This window comes from Camellia sinensis, chromosome 10 (genome assembly GCF_055761805.1).
Source record: "Camellia sinensis isolate YWXY chromosome 10, ASM5576180v1, whole genome shotgun sequence".
In the NCBI taxonomy this organism is placed as follows: domain Eukaryota; kingdom Viridiplantae; phylum Streptophyta; class Magnoliopsida; order Ericales; family Theaceae; genus Camellia; species Camellia sinensis.
In genome coordinates, this window is record NC_138970.1 from 184269611 (window position 1) to 184285812 (window position 16202).

The 16202-nt window shown below is 38.6% G+C and overlaps 1 protein-coding gene across 4 annotated transcripts in view; it reads right to left on the minus strand.

Annotated features, from left to right (window-relative positions):
• LOC114278728 (Gut esterase (DUF1350)) overlaps positions 1 to 16202 on the minus strand; it is a 65854-nt gene that overhangs the window by 44821 nt on the left and 4831 nt on the right. For 2 of the 4 annotated variants that reach the window (XM_082893110.1, XM_028220826.2), the window contains 5 exons: positions 11741 to 11810; positions 9336 to 9460; positions 8811 to 8919; positions 8667 to 8730; positions 8521 to 8576 (listed from right to left, as the gene is read on the minus strand). In XM_082893110.1, the coding sequence (XP_082749236.1) occupies positions 8521 to 8576; positions 8667 to 8730; positions 8811 to 8919; positions 9336 to 9460; positions 11741 to 11810 (424 nt within the window). Of the gene's footprint in view, positions 1 to 8520; positions 8577 to 8666; positions 8731 to 8798; positions 8920 to 9335; positions 9461 to 11740; positions 11811 to 16202 lie in introns of all 4 variants that reach the window. The other 2 variants (XM_028220825.2, XM_028220824.2) reach the window with 1 other exon arrangement.

Genomic DNA, 16202 nt, shown 5'->3' on the forward strand with positions numbered 1-16202 from the left:
TCTTGGGTATTGCCCTTCTCAAAAGGGACATAAATGTTATCATCTTCCTTCTCATAAGTGGTTTGTGTCTATAGATGTCACATTCTTTAAGTCACAATCCTACTTCTTGTCCTCTCTGGTTCCCAGTCATCCTTTTGGGGAAGCCTTGGTGTAAAGAGATTCTTTGCATAGGAGTATTACCTAATTCTGAATCCTTACCAATTGTTGAGGATATAGCATAAGAACCACAATGTGAACCAGCTATTGGAAATACATAAGCTGATATACTCAAGGAGCAAGGAAAAGTTTATATCAGGGATAATGAAAGACAGAAGGTTACTCGGATCTAAGAGACCACTTCTCTTGATATTCTGCTGTCGTCTCCTTCAACTGATAAGAGTGCAGGTAACTCTGACAACCCTGAATACACAGATCTTGATATTCCTGTTGCCCACTAGAAGGGTGTGAGGTCTTGTACTCAACATCTTATCTCTAATTTTGTATTCTATTCTAATTTGTCTCCTTCATATAGAGACTTTATGTCAAAAAATTTCCTCCGTTAGTATACCTGATCATTTTCAAGATGCTCTTGCCACTCCTGAGTGGAAACATGCTATGATTGAAGAGATAAAAGCACTTCATAAGAATGACATTTGGAAATTGACAGAGTTACCTAAGGGCAAACGAACTGTAAATGTAAGTGGGTGCATATTGTGAAGCACAAGGCAGATGGTTCAATTAAGCGCTATAAAGCTTGGCTTATGTCAAAGGGATTTACTCAAACCTATGGAGATGACTATCAAGAGACGTTTGCTCCAGTTGCAAAATTGAATTCAGTTCGGATACTTCTCTCTTGCAGCTAATCTTGATTGGCCTCTTCACCAGTTTGATGTGAAGAATGCTTTCCTACATGGTGATCTAGAAGAGGAGGTGTACATAGACATTCCTCTTGGCTTTGAAGATCTTCAAATAGAGGGTAAGGTGTGTAGACTCCGAAAATCTTTGTATGTGTAAGAATAGGAAACAAGTGATTGTGATTGTATTTCATTATTCTTATTTATTCCCTTGATTGGTGTAAGGGGCTGGCCCATATATTTTGCCTTAGGGCACTCCTATAATTACTTAGTATTATTAATATAAAAGGGAATGAAGTCTAACTTATTCCCTAACTCTTTCTCTTCTCCAAACCTACATGGTATTAGGGCCACCCAAGGAGAAACTTTAGACCAACCAAAAATTACCTTGCTTCCACCGAAGGACTGCCCAAGCCACCCAGACTCTTGGTTAAGACAGTCGGCCCTCACCCAGGGCAGCAGAAGGCAAGTCGGCCCTTACCCAGGCTAGCCAAAGGCCAGTCGGCTCCTACCCAGGTCAGCCGAAGGTCTATCTTGGTCTGTCGGCTCTCACCTAGGGCTACGGAAGGTCAGTCGCCCCCCCTCCAGGGCAGCCAAAGCCTTCTCTTCCTTCATATAGGTTTGTTGGCAATCCTGGAGGTCCTTGAGATTAGCCTCTAACTTCTTTGTTTCGTTAGTATTAGCCTCTGACTTCTCTGTTTCTTTCTTCTTAAATATATATACATCGTTTCTTCTTCATAAATAATAAAATGCAAAAAAAAAAAAAAAAACTCAGGTGATGTAAAAACAGTACAGCAAAAAAAAAAAAAAACCACGCTGGATTTTCAATCTTTATGCTTTTATAGTTCCTGTTGTGCTTCTTACTCCACTCTCATCTTCTGGGTTTGTGATTGACATCGTGTTTGAGGAGAAGTTAGTAGAGTCTCTATGGCGGATTTGACCAGTGAATCTACTACCTCTCAGCCATCTCAAGGCGAGAGTTCTGTTATCCCTTCCACTATGTCTGATAACCTCCACACTGACCTTAGAATCACCACCTCTCTATTCAATGGTCAGGATTACCTAGTGTGGTTGCAGAGTCTGATTATTTTCTTGAAGAACAAGGAGAAGATGGGATATGTTGATGGGCAGGTTTAGGCACCCAGTATCACCAACCCTCATTATGACCAGTGGGAGATCACCAATTCTCTGATTATGGGCTAGTTAATCCATTCTATGGTTCCAGAGATTGGAGAGGGCTACTTGTCTATGGACACTGCCCAGGATATTTGGAAGGCCGTAGCAACTACTTACTCCAGGAAGTGAAACTTCTCATAGGCTTTTGAGTTATGTCGCTCCATTAAAAGGTCGGTACAAGGTGAGTAGACTATCCTCCAGTATTTTACCTTCCTTAGCAATGGGTGGAAACAACTAGATCACCTTCAGGATTACAAGCCTGTCTGTCCCACTGATTCTACTGGTTATCGAAAGTTTGTAGCACAAAAGTGAGTCTTTAAGTTCTTGGAAGGCCTCAATGTGGAGTATGATCTGATTCGGAGCAGAGTACTTGGTATGGATCTGCTTCCTTCTCTTTAGGAAGCCTTTGCTTTTGTGCAGAATGAGGAGAGTCGCCGTTCTGCGATGCTTCCTTTTGTTCCTACTGATCGCTCGGCCTTGGTTTCTGCACCCTCTTGCGATGGCGATTGTGTGACTCGTGGTTCTCGTCCTTTCTCTGAAAAGGATAATCTTTACTATGCCTACTGTCGTCGACATCGCTACATACAAGAGACTTGTTGGAAGCTGCATGGAACTCCCTCTGCTGGCCGAGGCGACCGTCCTGGTACTCAAGGGGGTCAGTCTGGTCCTAGAGGCCGAGGGGCCAATGCACGAGCCCATCTTTCAGACATTGTTGAGCCACCATCTTCATCTCTAGTTGTCTCCTCCGTTGTTGATGTTTTGGGGTTATCTGCCTTGGATTTTAAGATTGCTCTTCACCACTTGCTAGACCGTCGAGCCTCCACTTCTGTTACAGGTGCATCCTCTTCTTCCTTTGCCAATCCAGGTAACTTGGCTTCCTCCCCATGTGCATTGCTATCTCGTACAACGATACCATGGATTATTAATTCTAGTGCTTCTGACCATATGTTTGGCTCCGCTAATTTATTTTCAGAGTATAACCCTCTTCAGGTCAGGAAAACGTGCGTATTGTTGATGGTACCATTTCGTCTGTGTCAAGGAAAAGTTTAATTCATGCCACCTCTTCCCTTCCTTTGTCTTTTGTCCTCCATGTTCCCAATTTCAATGTTAGTCTTTTATCTTTGAATCGTATTACCCGTGACTTAAATTGTAACATGACTTTTTTTGCCTAATCATTGTCTTTTTCAGGACCTTATCACGAGGAAGAGGATTGGCAATGATAGAGAGGAACATTGGCTCTACATTCTGGATCAGACAAACCAGCTGGCTCATTCATCTATTCAGTTACCATCCATCAAGGAAGACATTTGTCTGTGGCACCATCGCTTAGGACATCCCTCTTTTTATTACTTAAGCATTTATTTCCTTCTGTTTTTGAGAAAAATAATGAGTCAGATTTTTAATGTGAGTCTTGTGAACTTGGAAAACAACACAAAGTCTCTTTTGCTCCTTCTATTAATAAAAGTTTAGTTCCATTTTCTTTGATTCATTCTGATGTATGGGGTCCGTCCCGTTTTGTGTCTTTAACCAGTCAAAAATGGTTTGTTATCTTCACAGATGATTGTTCCAGGGCCACTTGGGTCTATTTGATGAAAGATAAAAGTGAGGTATTTTCCGTGTTTCAAAACTTCCATAAAATGGTTGTACTCAGTTTGGGGCGGTTGTCAAAATTCTATGTTCTAATAATGAGGGGGAATATATTAACTTTGGTCTTGCCACTTACTTCGCCACTCATGGTATTATTCACCAAACTTCATGCACTAATACCACTCAACAAAATGGTGTTGTAGAACGCAAAAATCGCCATCTTCTTGATGTCACCCATTGCCTATCCTTTGAGATGCGGATTCCTCGATCCTATTGGGGGGAAGCGGTTCTCACTGCCACTTATTTAATTAATCATCTTCCTACCCAAGTCCTTAAAAAACAAACACCTCTTCAAGTTTTGTTCGGATTTAGCCCTTTCGAGTTCTCCATTCCTCCTAAAACTTTTGACTATGTTTGCTTTGTCCATAATCATTCACCCACTCGTGGTAAATTGGATCCTAGGTCTCTTAAGTGTGTTTCACTGGATTATTCTGCCACCAAAAAGGGTTATAAGTGTTATCATCGTCCCACTTGCAAATGGTTTGTCTCTATGGATGTCACTTTCTTTGAGTCTCAGCCTTATTTTCCAACCACCCTGGTATCACAGTCATCCCTTTAGGGGGAGCCTTGGTGTGAAGAGATTCTTATTCCACTTCCGCCAGTGGTTGAACAGATAGTGGATGATGAGCCAGCAATTGTTGAGGAAAAGGAAACGGGCAAAATTTATATCAAGGACAAGGACAGACAGCAAGTCACCTGGATGCAAGAGACTATTCTTCCTCTACTGCCAACTTCTTCTCTGGATGAGTGTCCAGAGTCACCCCCCTCTCCTCAGAGTCCAGGTAATTCTGATTCTACTACTTTTATTCTTGCTTTTTTCGATCTTGATGTTCTCATTGCTAATAGGAAGGGGGTTAGGTCATGTACTCAGCATCCTATTAGTAATCATGTCTCTTATTCTCATCTGTCTTCCTCATATAAAGCTTTTCTGTCCAAAGTGTCTTCTGTGAGTCTACCTACCAATTTTCAGGATGCTCTCTCTATTCTTGAATAGAAACATGCCATGATAGAAGAGATGAGAGCTCTCAGCAAGAATGACACTTAGGAGTTAGTGGAGTTACTTAGACGCAAAAATTCAGTTTGGTGTAAGTGGGTGTACACCGTAAAACACAAAGCAGATGGTTCTTAGAACGGTACAAAGCAAGACTGGTTGGGAAGGGCTTCACTCAGACTTATGGGGTGGATTACCAGGAGACATTTGCACCAATTACTAAGATGAATTCTGTGCGAATCTTACTCTCTCTTGCTGCAAATTTGGATTGGCCACTTCATCAGTTTAATGTGAAGAATGCCTTCCTTCATGGAGACCTAGCAGAAGAGGTCTATATGGATATTCCTCCTAATTTTGCGAATGCTAAGTCCAACGGTAAACTATGCAGGCTCCGAAAGTCACTTTATGGGCTAAAGCAGTCTCCTAGGGCTTGGTTTGAAAAGTTTGCTCAAGCTATGCTGAAATATAGGTTCAAGCAAAGTTAAGCTGATCACACCTTATTTGTAAAACACTTCTCACATGGTAAGACCATAGCTCTTATTGTCTATGTTGATGATATTGTTCTGACAGGTGAAGATATTGAGGAGATTCCTCGTTTGGAAGAATACTCAGCCAAGGAGTTTGAAATCAAAGATTTGGGCTATTTGAAGTATTTTTTGGGCATTGAAATAGCTCGGTCCAAGGATGGCATCTTCATATGCCAAAGGAAGTATGTACTTGACTTGCTAAGGGAAACTGGAATGCTTGGAGGTAGACCATGTGATACACCTCTAGAACTGGGCCAAAAACTGAGGATCAAGAGGGAGATCCAGTGGACAGGGGGAGATACCAGAGACTAGTGGGCAAGCTCATATACTTATCCCACTCACGTCTAGACATTGCCATTGCCGTGAGCATGGTGAGCCAGTTTATGCATGCTCCTAGAGCTTCCCACTTGGACGCAGTTATGAGAATCCTGAGATATCTGAAGTCTTCTCCTGGAAAAGGTCTCTATTTCTCAAAATATGGCCATCTCAGTGTGGAAGCATTTACTAATACAGATTGAGTTGGATCAATTACTGACAGATGATCAACTTCTAGATGCTACACATTTGTTGGTGGCAACCTAGTAACATGGCGAAGTAAGAAACAAAATGTGGTTACTAGATCTAGTGCTGAGGCAGAATTCAGGGCTATGGCTCAGGGTGTATGTGAGTTACTATGGATTAAGCTATTGTTGGGAGACTTAGAAATCCATCAGACTAACTCCATGCGACTATACTGTGACAACAAGGCCACAATCAACATAGCTTATAATCCAGTTCAACATGATAGAACTAAGCATGTGGAGATTGATAGGCACTTCATCAAGGAAAAACTCACTAGTGGCATCATATGTATTCCATTTGTAAAAACTGAAGACCAACTAGCCGATGTTCTTACCAAGGGGCTAGGGAGCAAACCATTTCATGGCATTCTCAACATGAGAGATATCTTCACACCAGCTTGAGGGGGAGTGTTAGAATAGGTAATAAGTGATTGTGATTGTATTTTATTATTCTTATTTATTCCCTTGATTGGTGTAATGGGCTGGCCTATATATTATGCCTTATGACACTCCTGTAATTACTTAGCATTATTAAATATAAAAGGGAATGAAGTCTAACTTATTCCCTAACTCTCTCTTCTCTAAACCTACAGTACAGTCTCAAACAGTCCTTAAGAGCTTGGTATGAGAGATTTACATAGGCAATGCTTAAATATGGCTTCAAATAGAGTCGAGCTAATCACGCTTTGTTAGTTAAACATTCCTCACATGGTAAGACTACAGCTCTCATTGTATATGTGGATGACATAGTGCTTACAGGAGATGATGTTGAAGAGATGACTCAGTTGAAGAAATATTAGGCATGTGACTTTGAAATAAAAGTCTTGAGGACCATTAAGTATTTCCTACGAATTGAGTTTCCCCAATCCAAGGACAGAATTTTTATCTCTCAAAGGAAATATGATTTTGCCCTATTGAAGGAAATTGGGATGCTTGGAAGTAAAACATGCAACACAATGCTACAACCTAGTCAGAAACTTAGTGATGATAGTGGGGGAACTACTGTTGATAGGGAGAGATATCAGAGACTTGTGGATAAGCTCATTTATTTATCTCATTCTCATCCCGACATCGTTGTTGTTGTTCGCATAGTTAGCAGTTCATGCATGCTCCTCATGAGGCACAATTGGATATTGTTATGTGTATCCTTAGGTACTTGAAATCTTCACCTAGAAAGGGTCTCTACTTTTCCAAGCATGATCATCTTCGGGTGGAAGCTTATATAGATGTTGATTGGGTAGGATCTGTAACTGATAGAAGGTCTACATCAGGATATTGTACCTTTGTTGGAAGCAATCTGGTTACTTGGTGGAGCAAGAAACAGAATGTGGTAGCAAGGTCTAGTGTAGATGTAGAGTTTAGAGCCATGGCACAAGGTATGTGTGAACTCTTGTGGATCAGGTTACTGTTGAGTGATTTGGGAATTGCTCAGACAGACTCCATGAGACTATATTGTGATAATAAGGCTGCTATCAACATAACTCACAATCCAGTTCAACATGTCTGGACGAAGCATATTGAGATTGATCGTCACTTCATCAAAGAGAAACTCATTAATGACACCATTTGTACTCCTTTTATGAAGTCTAGCGAACAACTAGCAAACATTTTCACCAAGAGAGTCGGGAGTAAATCACTCCATGATGTTCTTAGCAAGCTGAGAATGAGAGATATTTTTGCACCAACTTAAGGGGGAGTGTTAGCATTTCTGCATTTCCTTATTTACTTTCTCGCCTAAAAGGCTTATATTGTAAGTTACCTATTTTCTAATATAAAGGGGGTGATATCCTAATCACAACCCTAAGTTTGATTTTCCCTAAAACATACATTAGATGGTGGAAGTATTCAAAATTCAATTTTATTGACTTTTATAGTTGTGTTTTGGTAGGTAAGAATGGCTGTTAGGCTTTGTGTTAAAAAAAAACATGGATTGGGTCGGGTTTAGATCAGGCATCCATATACAGTGGATTCAGATTCGGATTTCTTATTATTGGATTTGGTCAATTTGGATTCGAATTTGGATTCAGATTCAGATTACTGCTTGAACGGCTGGGATCGGATCATGCCAAATCCGGTCCGAACCCCATCAGTTTACAAGCCTAACTCAGACTAGGCACCTTCTCTTTGTGCACATGATGAAGACTAGTTTTGTGCAGAATGGAACTCTGAAGCAGATCATGCGGAAGCTCTCGACTTTAACTATAAGGAAGAAAGCAATTGAATTTCAAGAGGACATGGGCCCAGTGGAAAATCATTGGTCCCTTCAGATGCTTTTTGTTGTTCACATTGTCTTCACCCATATGGAGTAAGTGCCTAAACCGCAGTTTTAAAATTCACCAATTTCACTAAAAAAAATTGCGAAAAGTTGGATTTTGAATTGATCCAAATTCAGATAGGAAAAAAAGAAAAAGAAAAAACTGCTGAAAAGTGATAATATTCAGCAAAACTAGGATTAGGAATTTGGGAAAACAGTTTTTTAAAATATTTTTATTGATTCAATTCAAAAGTTGCCAAAAGTTCTGAAAATGCAACAAAACTTGGTAAAATTTGATCAAAAAGTAAAAAGAAAAAATGTAAAATAAATAAATCAGAATGTCTAGATTGGCCATGAAGTCAACTCAACAGAACAAACCTTTGCCATGAAGTCAGAAATTTAAAACAACCTAAATAAAATTAGGAAAAAATCACCAAATTGGATGAAATTTACCCAATTTATCATAATTTGCAGTTGAAACTTCAACTAGACATTAATTACCAGTTTAGGCCATGATATAGTGGTCAAGTACCTTGTTATTGAATGCCATCAATACATTTCCATTCCTTTGCACAGCATACCTTGAACCTGATTAACAGTCACACGTCAACAATCTAACAAAATTGCTGCAGACCAAACATCCATAGAAGGAGGGCAATAAGAAGAATCTTTTAATACCGATCAAAAGGTGGATAACAGATCCCAGAGAATGCCCAATGCCAAAAGTAGGAAGATCTTGTACCTGTGTAATATAGCAACTTAAAATAAAAGCTTGGATAAGAAATAATATTCTGCAACTGCAGGTCATACATTGAAACTCACTGTTTCCTGTAGAAAGCGAAGACACCTATCAAATTTAAACTGCACTTCATCGGCAATGAAGAAGTGATCAAATCCACTAGCATAAGGTGTTGCAATCACCAAAATACCCCTATATCACAAAACAAAAACTTTTAATTTTTCTTTCTTATTGGTCACAATGGTAATACAGGGATCCACCAGAAGTAGCTTGTGTAGACACATTGCCAATTAAAAAAACAGAACCGAAAATCAAATCCAGATTCTATCCTGGGTGGAATAATCAGATGCAAATGACCTGAGGAATAAATTTCATGGTGAGAGATTTCAGTTCACAGTCAAAATTTATTACATGCAAAATCAGACTCTGAGGCTTATGACATGAATTACAAATGGAAAAACATCAAAAAATCTCAAAATAAGAGAAAGATCTGAGCAAAATATTAAAGAAGCACAAAAGCCACCATACAAACTCTGAGTTGTACATTTAAGTAATGATAAATAACTACAGAGGAACATGAAAAAAATTACCAGTCCAAAGCCACTCACTTTTCTGAAAGTCGCTCAAGAAACAAGCGGTAGGTAAGCTGAGGGGCAGCCCCAACAAATATACCACCAACAAAATGTACAACTGACGTTGGTTTTGAGTTTCTTGGTTTCAGAACCCATGCTCCCTGAGATAGTACAAGGAAATTTTGTTTAATATGATTATCAGAGATGTCTACACACAAACTATAAGACTAAAACCAACCCAGACCAAGCCTTAAGTCCCATCAAATGGGAAACTATAAGACTAAACAAATATATATTTATGTATGAAATACTTTGGTTGAGTACCACAAAAGAGAATAGCTATATTTCCAACCTTCAAAATGAAATTCATCATTTGTTGACTCTTTACGAATTGAAGTACAAAAAAAAAAAAATTGCAGTGTGAAGAGTAATAACCAAAGAAAATTGATGTCATATCCTAATATTTCAAAAGCAACATATGTACTCCAAATCACATGTCAGCCGTCATGGGACACATGTCTTGGTGACCCCTTTTTTCATCAGCGACAAAAGCATTTTATTAGAGAAGAAGGAACAAGTACAAAAGGATAAAAGGACAAGAAGTCCCCAATGAAAGAGAAAAAGGTTAAAAATCAAAATTACATACCACAAACTGGTCTCCAATCTCTAGAAATTAAAAACAAAGGAATCCCTTTGAAAAGTATTATGTTCTTTATGTTGTGTAGTAATATCCTAAGGGATATTTATGTGCGTTGGATCACTCTTAATTGGTTGGGAAATGGACCCAACAATGTATATCAAGATATCAAAGACCCTTTGTAGTGCAACCCAGGAGAACAAATAAAGAACCAAACAGAAGGAGAGTCTAAAAATTCATCACAAAAACCCTAAAAACATCTCAAAAAAAAAAAAAAAATAGCAACATAATTAGAAAAGACTTCTAATATAATTCTTATAATTCAATTGACAAATGACATCTTGATGTCTCCCATGAATCTTTTGCACTAATACCAAAATTAAGGAAGCACCACTATGGGGGGGGATAAATAAACAAAGAGTATGGTCTATTCATTCCTCGAGTTTGTTTTCCTACAAGTCTTTCCTTCATGAGTTAATTGATAAACCTACTGTTTCTCTTTTTGCTCCTTATAAAGTGAGTGTATTGCTTGTGTGCCCCTTAAAATAAAGGTGTGTTTCTATGGTTTGTGGCTCATAAGAAGATTAATACAAATGATTTGCTTCACAAAAGAAGATCCAATTATTCGTTGCTTCTGCAGTGGTGTTTTTATGTAGAAGGAATGCAGAAAGTGCTGATCAATTAAATAACTTTCTACATTATTAGCTTAAAATACTTCAAATAAGTTGTAAATGCATTTGATGTAACTTTTGATAATCTCTGAAAAAAGTCGAACCTATTTAATTAAATAAACTGTCACATAGTTTTTTGTTGTGCAAATATGTAGTTTGCCCTCAAAAGTCAAAAAGTCAAATAAGAGTTGGGGCTCATTTGTCCATAAGTATCTAAGGGTTTCAAATAAGCAAAAAAGCTACAAATTGTAGCTTAGGAAAATAATTTTTTGTTAAAAAAATAAAGAAGTCAAATAAGTTATAACATAAAATTGCAACCAAACACCATTAATCAACTTTTTTAAGCAAATAAGCTAAATAAGTTGACTTATTAACATGGCCATAAAGGGGATACGGGATAAGATTTGTCAATTACTGGGCTTCAATTTCTTTCCCTTTTGCAAAATTTCCATTATTTTTTTTTATTAATGGGGATTGGAGATACAATTATTTTTATTTATTATTCTTTTATGCTTTTTCGGGGTCTACTTGTCCTCTTCTCTTGTATTTTTTTCTCCTTTATTTTTAGTTTATTTATTTATTTTTGTTTCCAATCAAAATAAAATGTAAACAATTATTTCTTCAAACAAATTGTAATATTAGCAAACCATTAAAAAAGGGCAACCTAGTGCACAAGGCTCACACCACTGCAAGGTACAGGAAAGGATAGATGTACACAAAATTACTGTCGCGTGCAGAGATGTTGTTTCCATGTTTCAAATTTATCAAGCCTATATGTATAGACAAACCAAAATAAAGAAACAAATAAAATTGAAGAGAATATTAAAATTGATCCCAAATTTTCATCTTTTAGCAATGTTCTTTTCATCACAGTAATTTTCTTTCTTCTCTCTCTTTAAAAACCCTATTACAGATTACATCAGTTTTCTCATGTCATCCATGGAATAGATTGATCAAGCATAAGAAAAGAGACAAATAATTAATAAGATAAATAAACTTTCTTTTTCCATATAATAACTTTTTGCATAAAAATAAAAATAAAAACCCAAAGATGTCAACTAAAAATCATTTAATAGGTTGCAATACAGGAATGAAAGTATAATGCTTCTTGGCAAATCTAAATTAAATGACACCTCAACTTCACTCCAGTCTCCTGAACCACCCCAAGCATCTTGAGACTGCCTTACATTCTCTGTAACTAATCTGTAAATAACAAAGCAATCATTATTCTTTTGATTTTAAATTGTAATTCCTACATATTTAAGAGACAAGTCACTAAATTCAAGCTTTTGAATTAGTAAAAGAAGATAGTTTTAAAAAAGCAGTAAAGAACTAGTTGCAAAAACATCCAACTGATGTTTGTCTTGTTGACTCGGTCCACAAGAAGATTGAGGACAAGCAAACTCAGAGAAGATATTATTAGCTTAGTTTCAAGAAAGGCACACCTAACACATCATATCCATGTTTAAGTTTGAGTCTAGTAAAATGTAACAATTTATGTATTATTGATTGATATATATTGTTGTGTATATTACAAATGGTGAGTAGCTCATTATATAGGAGAGGGTGAGTGTAGTAGGTGAGGAGTAGGTGAGGAGTAGGTGGTGGTAGGTGATGGTAAATTGGTGGTAGGTGATGGTAAATTCTAACAGCCCCCCGCAAACTCAAGGAGGATAGAAACTAACCAACTTGAGTTTGAAGAGAGGAACAAAACAAGAAAATACATAAAAATAAAAAAGGATAGGAGACACTGTATGGTCGTGTCAGACCATTGGTGAAGACACTGAATGGTGGTGTCATAACGTTGTAGAGGACACTGTATGGGGGTGTCATAACGTTGTAGAGGACACTGTATGGGGGTGTCATAACGATGTAGAAGACAGTTTATGGGGTCATGTCGGACCGTTGTAGAAGACAGTTTACGGGGTCATGTCGGACCGTTGTAGAAGACAGTTTACGGGGTCATGTTGGACCGTTGTAGCAGACAATGTTGTGATAGTTGTTGTGACAGTTTACGGAGTCTTGCTGGACCCTTATAGAAACTAACCGAAATTAATGTCGGGACAGTTTACAGAGTCTTGTCGGACCCATGAAGGAGCTAACCGGAATCAATGTCGGGACAGTTTACAGAGTCTTGTCAGACCCTTGAAGGAGCTAACCGGAATCAATGTCGGGACAGTTTACAGAGTCTTGTTGGACCCTTGTAGAAACTAACCGGAATCTATGTCGGGACAGTTTACAGAGTCTTGTCGGACCCTTGTACAAGTTGCACCCTCAAAAGGTGTGCCCAATTTTTCAAAAAGGCGTGCCATCAAAAGGTGTGTCGGATTCATCAAAAGGTGTGCCGGACATGATGGCGAGGCACGTGAGTGTCTTGGTTGGCGTGCCCGTTTGTCGTCTGGCGTGGCGCGCGATACGCGTGGCTGCCTTGGTTATTTAACCAAGACGAAGGCTGAGGCTGAGGCATACCATTCTGAAACCTCTGAAACCAACCCTTCTCTGAAAAACTCTGCCTCTGCGGAGAGAGAAACTGTGGAACACTTTGTAGCCCAGAAAAATGGCTTCGTCTTCCCGCGGGCTGCTCACCCTCTTTCCCGACCTCAACGAGTCAACAAGAGAGAGAACTGGTGCGGTGGCACTGGAACCTCAACCAAGCGCCCCGGAGTTTGCTCCGTTGAACTTTCCGATGCGGTCGGTGGAGTAAAGAATGGCAGTGCAGTCGGATGTGGAGGCCAATCAGTATACTTTGAAGTCATGTGTGGAAACCATGACGGCGGTCACAAATTTGTCGAACCGGCTGCAGAGTAGGACAAATGAGGTGCAGCAGTTAAACGCCCAACTGGCTCTGCTCCAACGCATGTATAAGGATGCGCGAGCAGAGATGAGTGTGCTAAAGGCAGAAAACAAGGAGCTCAAGCGGAAGGCAACTGTGATGTTCCGTTTTGGAGGTCCGCCATATGCTGCAGTGGAGGAGTATGGGGGAGTAAACGTGCTCGGTGGCGTGGAAAACACGGAGGCAGCACCGTCAAGGGCCGCGCAGGACGGAGGCAAGAAGAGACCGGCAGCAGAGTAGAGAAGGGAGGTCGGTGTGTGGCCGTCTGCAGAAAAGAAAACAAAGCCATTGTTGTGTTTTGATTTTTTTTTTTTTTTTTTTTTTTTTTTTGGTGTAAAATGGATCGGGGTGAGCCCCGACAGGAATAAAATGAATTTGGTGTGCAGTTCAGCTGCTTCCTCGTTGTTTTTTTTTTTTTTTTTTTTTTTTTTTGTGCAAAGAAAAAATAATAAAAAAAAATGAAAAATAAAGTGAAAGAGAAAGAAAAAAAAAGAAAGAAATAATAAGAATATATGTGAATAAAATTTGAAGAGAAATGTGTGAATGTGAAAGGAATAAAAAATAAAAATAAAAAAGAAATGTGAGATTCAAACGTGTGTGGCGAGTCCTACCACTAATAGAAAAGGAAGATGATAGGTGTGCAAATCAGGTGGTGTGAAAAAGAAAAAATATAGGTGGGAGAATTATTTGAATTAAAAAATTAAAAGAAATAGATAAAAGAAAATCACGTAGGTATGATTTTTTTTTTTTTTTTTTTTTTTGGAGAAATATAAAAATAATAATAATAATAATAAGAAAATGGGAAAAGGGTGATGCGCACTAATAATGGCCGAAGATAATTAAACTTGACAAAAAAAAAAATATAATATTGCTTGCCTGGCCGACAGCACATGACCACTTGTTAGCTTTTCAATTCTTATTTATTTATTTATTTAGTTATGTTATCTTCTCCCCAAACAAAGCATCAATTCTTATTTATTTATGTTATCTTCTCCCCAAACAAAGCAGAACCCATTACCATTCAGCCTCATCAGTACCCCGCATCTCTACCAAGCTTTTACAACTGCAACAAAGAGAGCCATCACATAGGAAGAGGATGACACCGCAAGACCAGGCGTCGGCCTTTGCGCCGTCGAAGCCGCGGCAGCGGAGGACTTCCGGGGAGGTGAATGCCGGAGTTCCGCAGGCGGTTTGGAGCACTTGCGGTGGAGCTGGTTTTCCGGCGAGGTGGAGAGGCCAACCTCACAACCAGATGGAGCAACAATACATACCATCAGTCACCCACTACATCCGGCGACTATGGCGGCGGAGAACGATCCGAAACGTGCTTCCGGCGACTATTCGTCCGCCGTGAATGACGGCGTGACGGTGGAGGAATGCCAAGATATGATCCGGCGAAGTCTCAGAACTCCAATGGTGGAATTTTTGAGGGAGCATTTGGAGAACGCTGGATGCAGTATTGGGGAAAAAATTCATCAAGGCTGGGTAAAGAGATTTTGGGTTTGCGTCGGCGAGGTAGTGAAGAAGAGTGAAGGTATGTGTAGAAAATGCTAGTGGACTAGGTTGAGGTCCGGCGGGCGGCCAAGGCGAAGTTGCCGCCCGCCGGTGAAGCAAAAATACTAGGTTCTAAACCTGCTCTGATACCATGTAACAATTTATGTATTATTGATTGATATATATTGTTGTGTATATTACAAATGGTGAGTAGCTCATTATATAGGAGAGGGTGAGTGTAGTAGGTGAGGAGTAGGTGAGGAGTAGGTGGTGGTAGGTGATGGTAAATTGGTGGTAGGTGATGGTAAATTCTAACATAAAATTTTACGGCTTCTTTAGATTTATATATTGCTTGCTTCACATTTACTTTCTTATCAGCAACAAAGAATTTATAATAAAGATCTAAATAGAAGTACAAAAGGACCAAAGCAGGACAATAGGTCAATCAAAAGGTAAATAAACAAAATAAAACTACCTATTACACACTAATCTCCAATCACTAAAAATAAAAATAAAAACAAATCCTCTTGAATGCAGTAGACACTAACGCCCAAAAAGAAGTAAAAAAACAAATCTTATCCCATATGCCCTCAATATCATCATTCTTATCCTAAAAAATTCTTCCTTTCCAACCAAATAACCAAAAACATTGACAACACACTTCTTGTAAAGGCCAAAACATAAAATCAATAACTAGCATATGAACACAGATACAGGGTAACACCAACGATGTAGAATATAAGAAGCTCAAAGAAAAGTAAATATGTAGAGTATAAGAAGCTCAAAAAAAAAGTAAATTTAAAGAAGTGATGATATTTGAAAATTAGCATGATGTCAAAGAAAACCCGATAGGAACCATATATAATCATGTTTCTAGTATTATTAGTCTTATTTTATGATTCCATTTATGTTTCTAGGATTTTTAGGTCAATGTACTATTGTAATTTTCATATTTGCTGACATTGGTTGTATTGGTTGTCTTGTAGGTCAAACTACTTTTAGTAGTTTCATTTTTTGGTACTAGTTGGAATAGGCAGTTTCTAAAGTCTATATAATACCATGTAATACTTCTAATTTAATGGAGTTGATATTTTAGAAAATTTGAACAATTTTGAAGCATTCTTGTGGATTGTGTAATGTAATCAAACCATAGGTGTGATGCCTAAGGGATTCTAGGAATGATTCCTAAAACTATCTTCTTTTTCTCCTTTCTTTCTCTCCTGTTTTCTGCATGTTCACAGCATTATAACAGTTCCATAACAGTCATT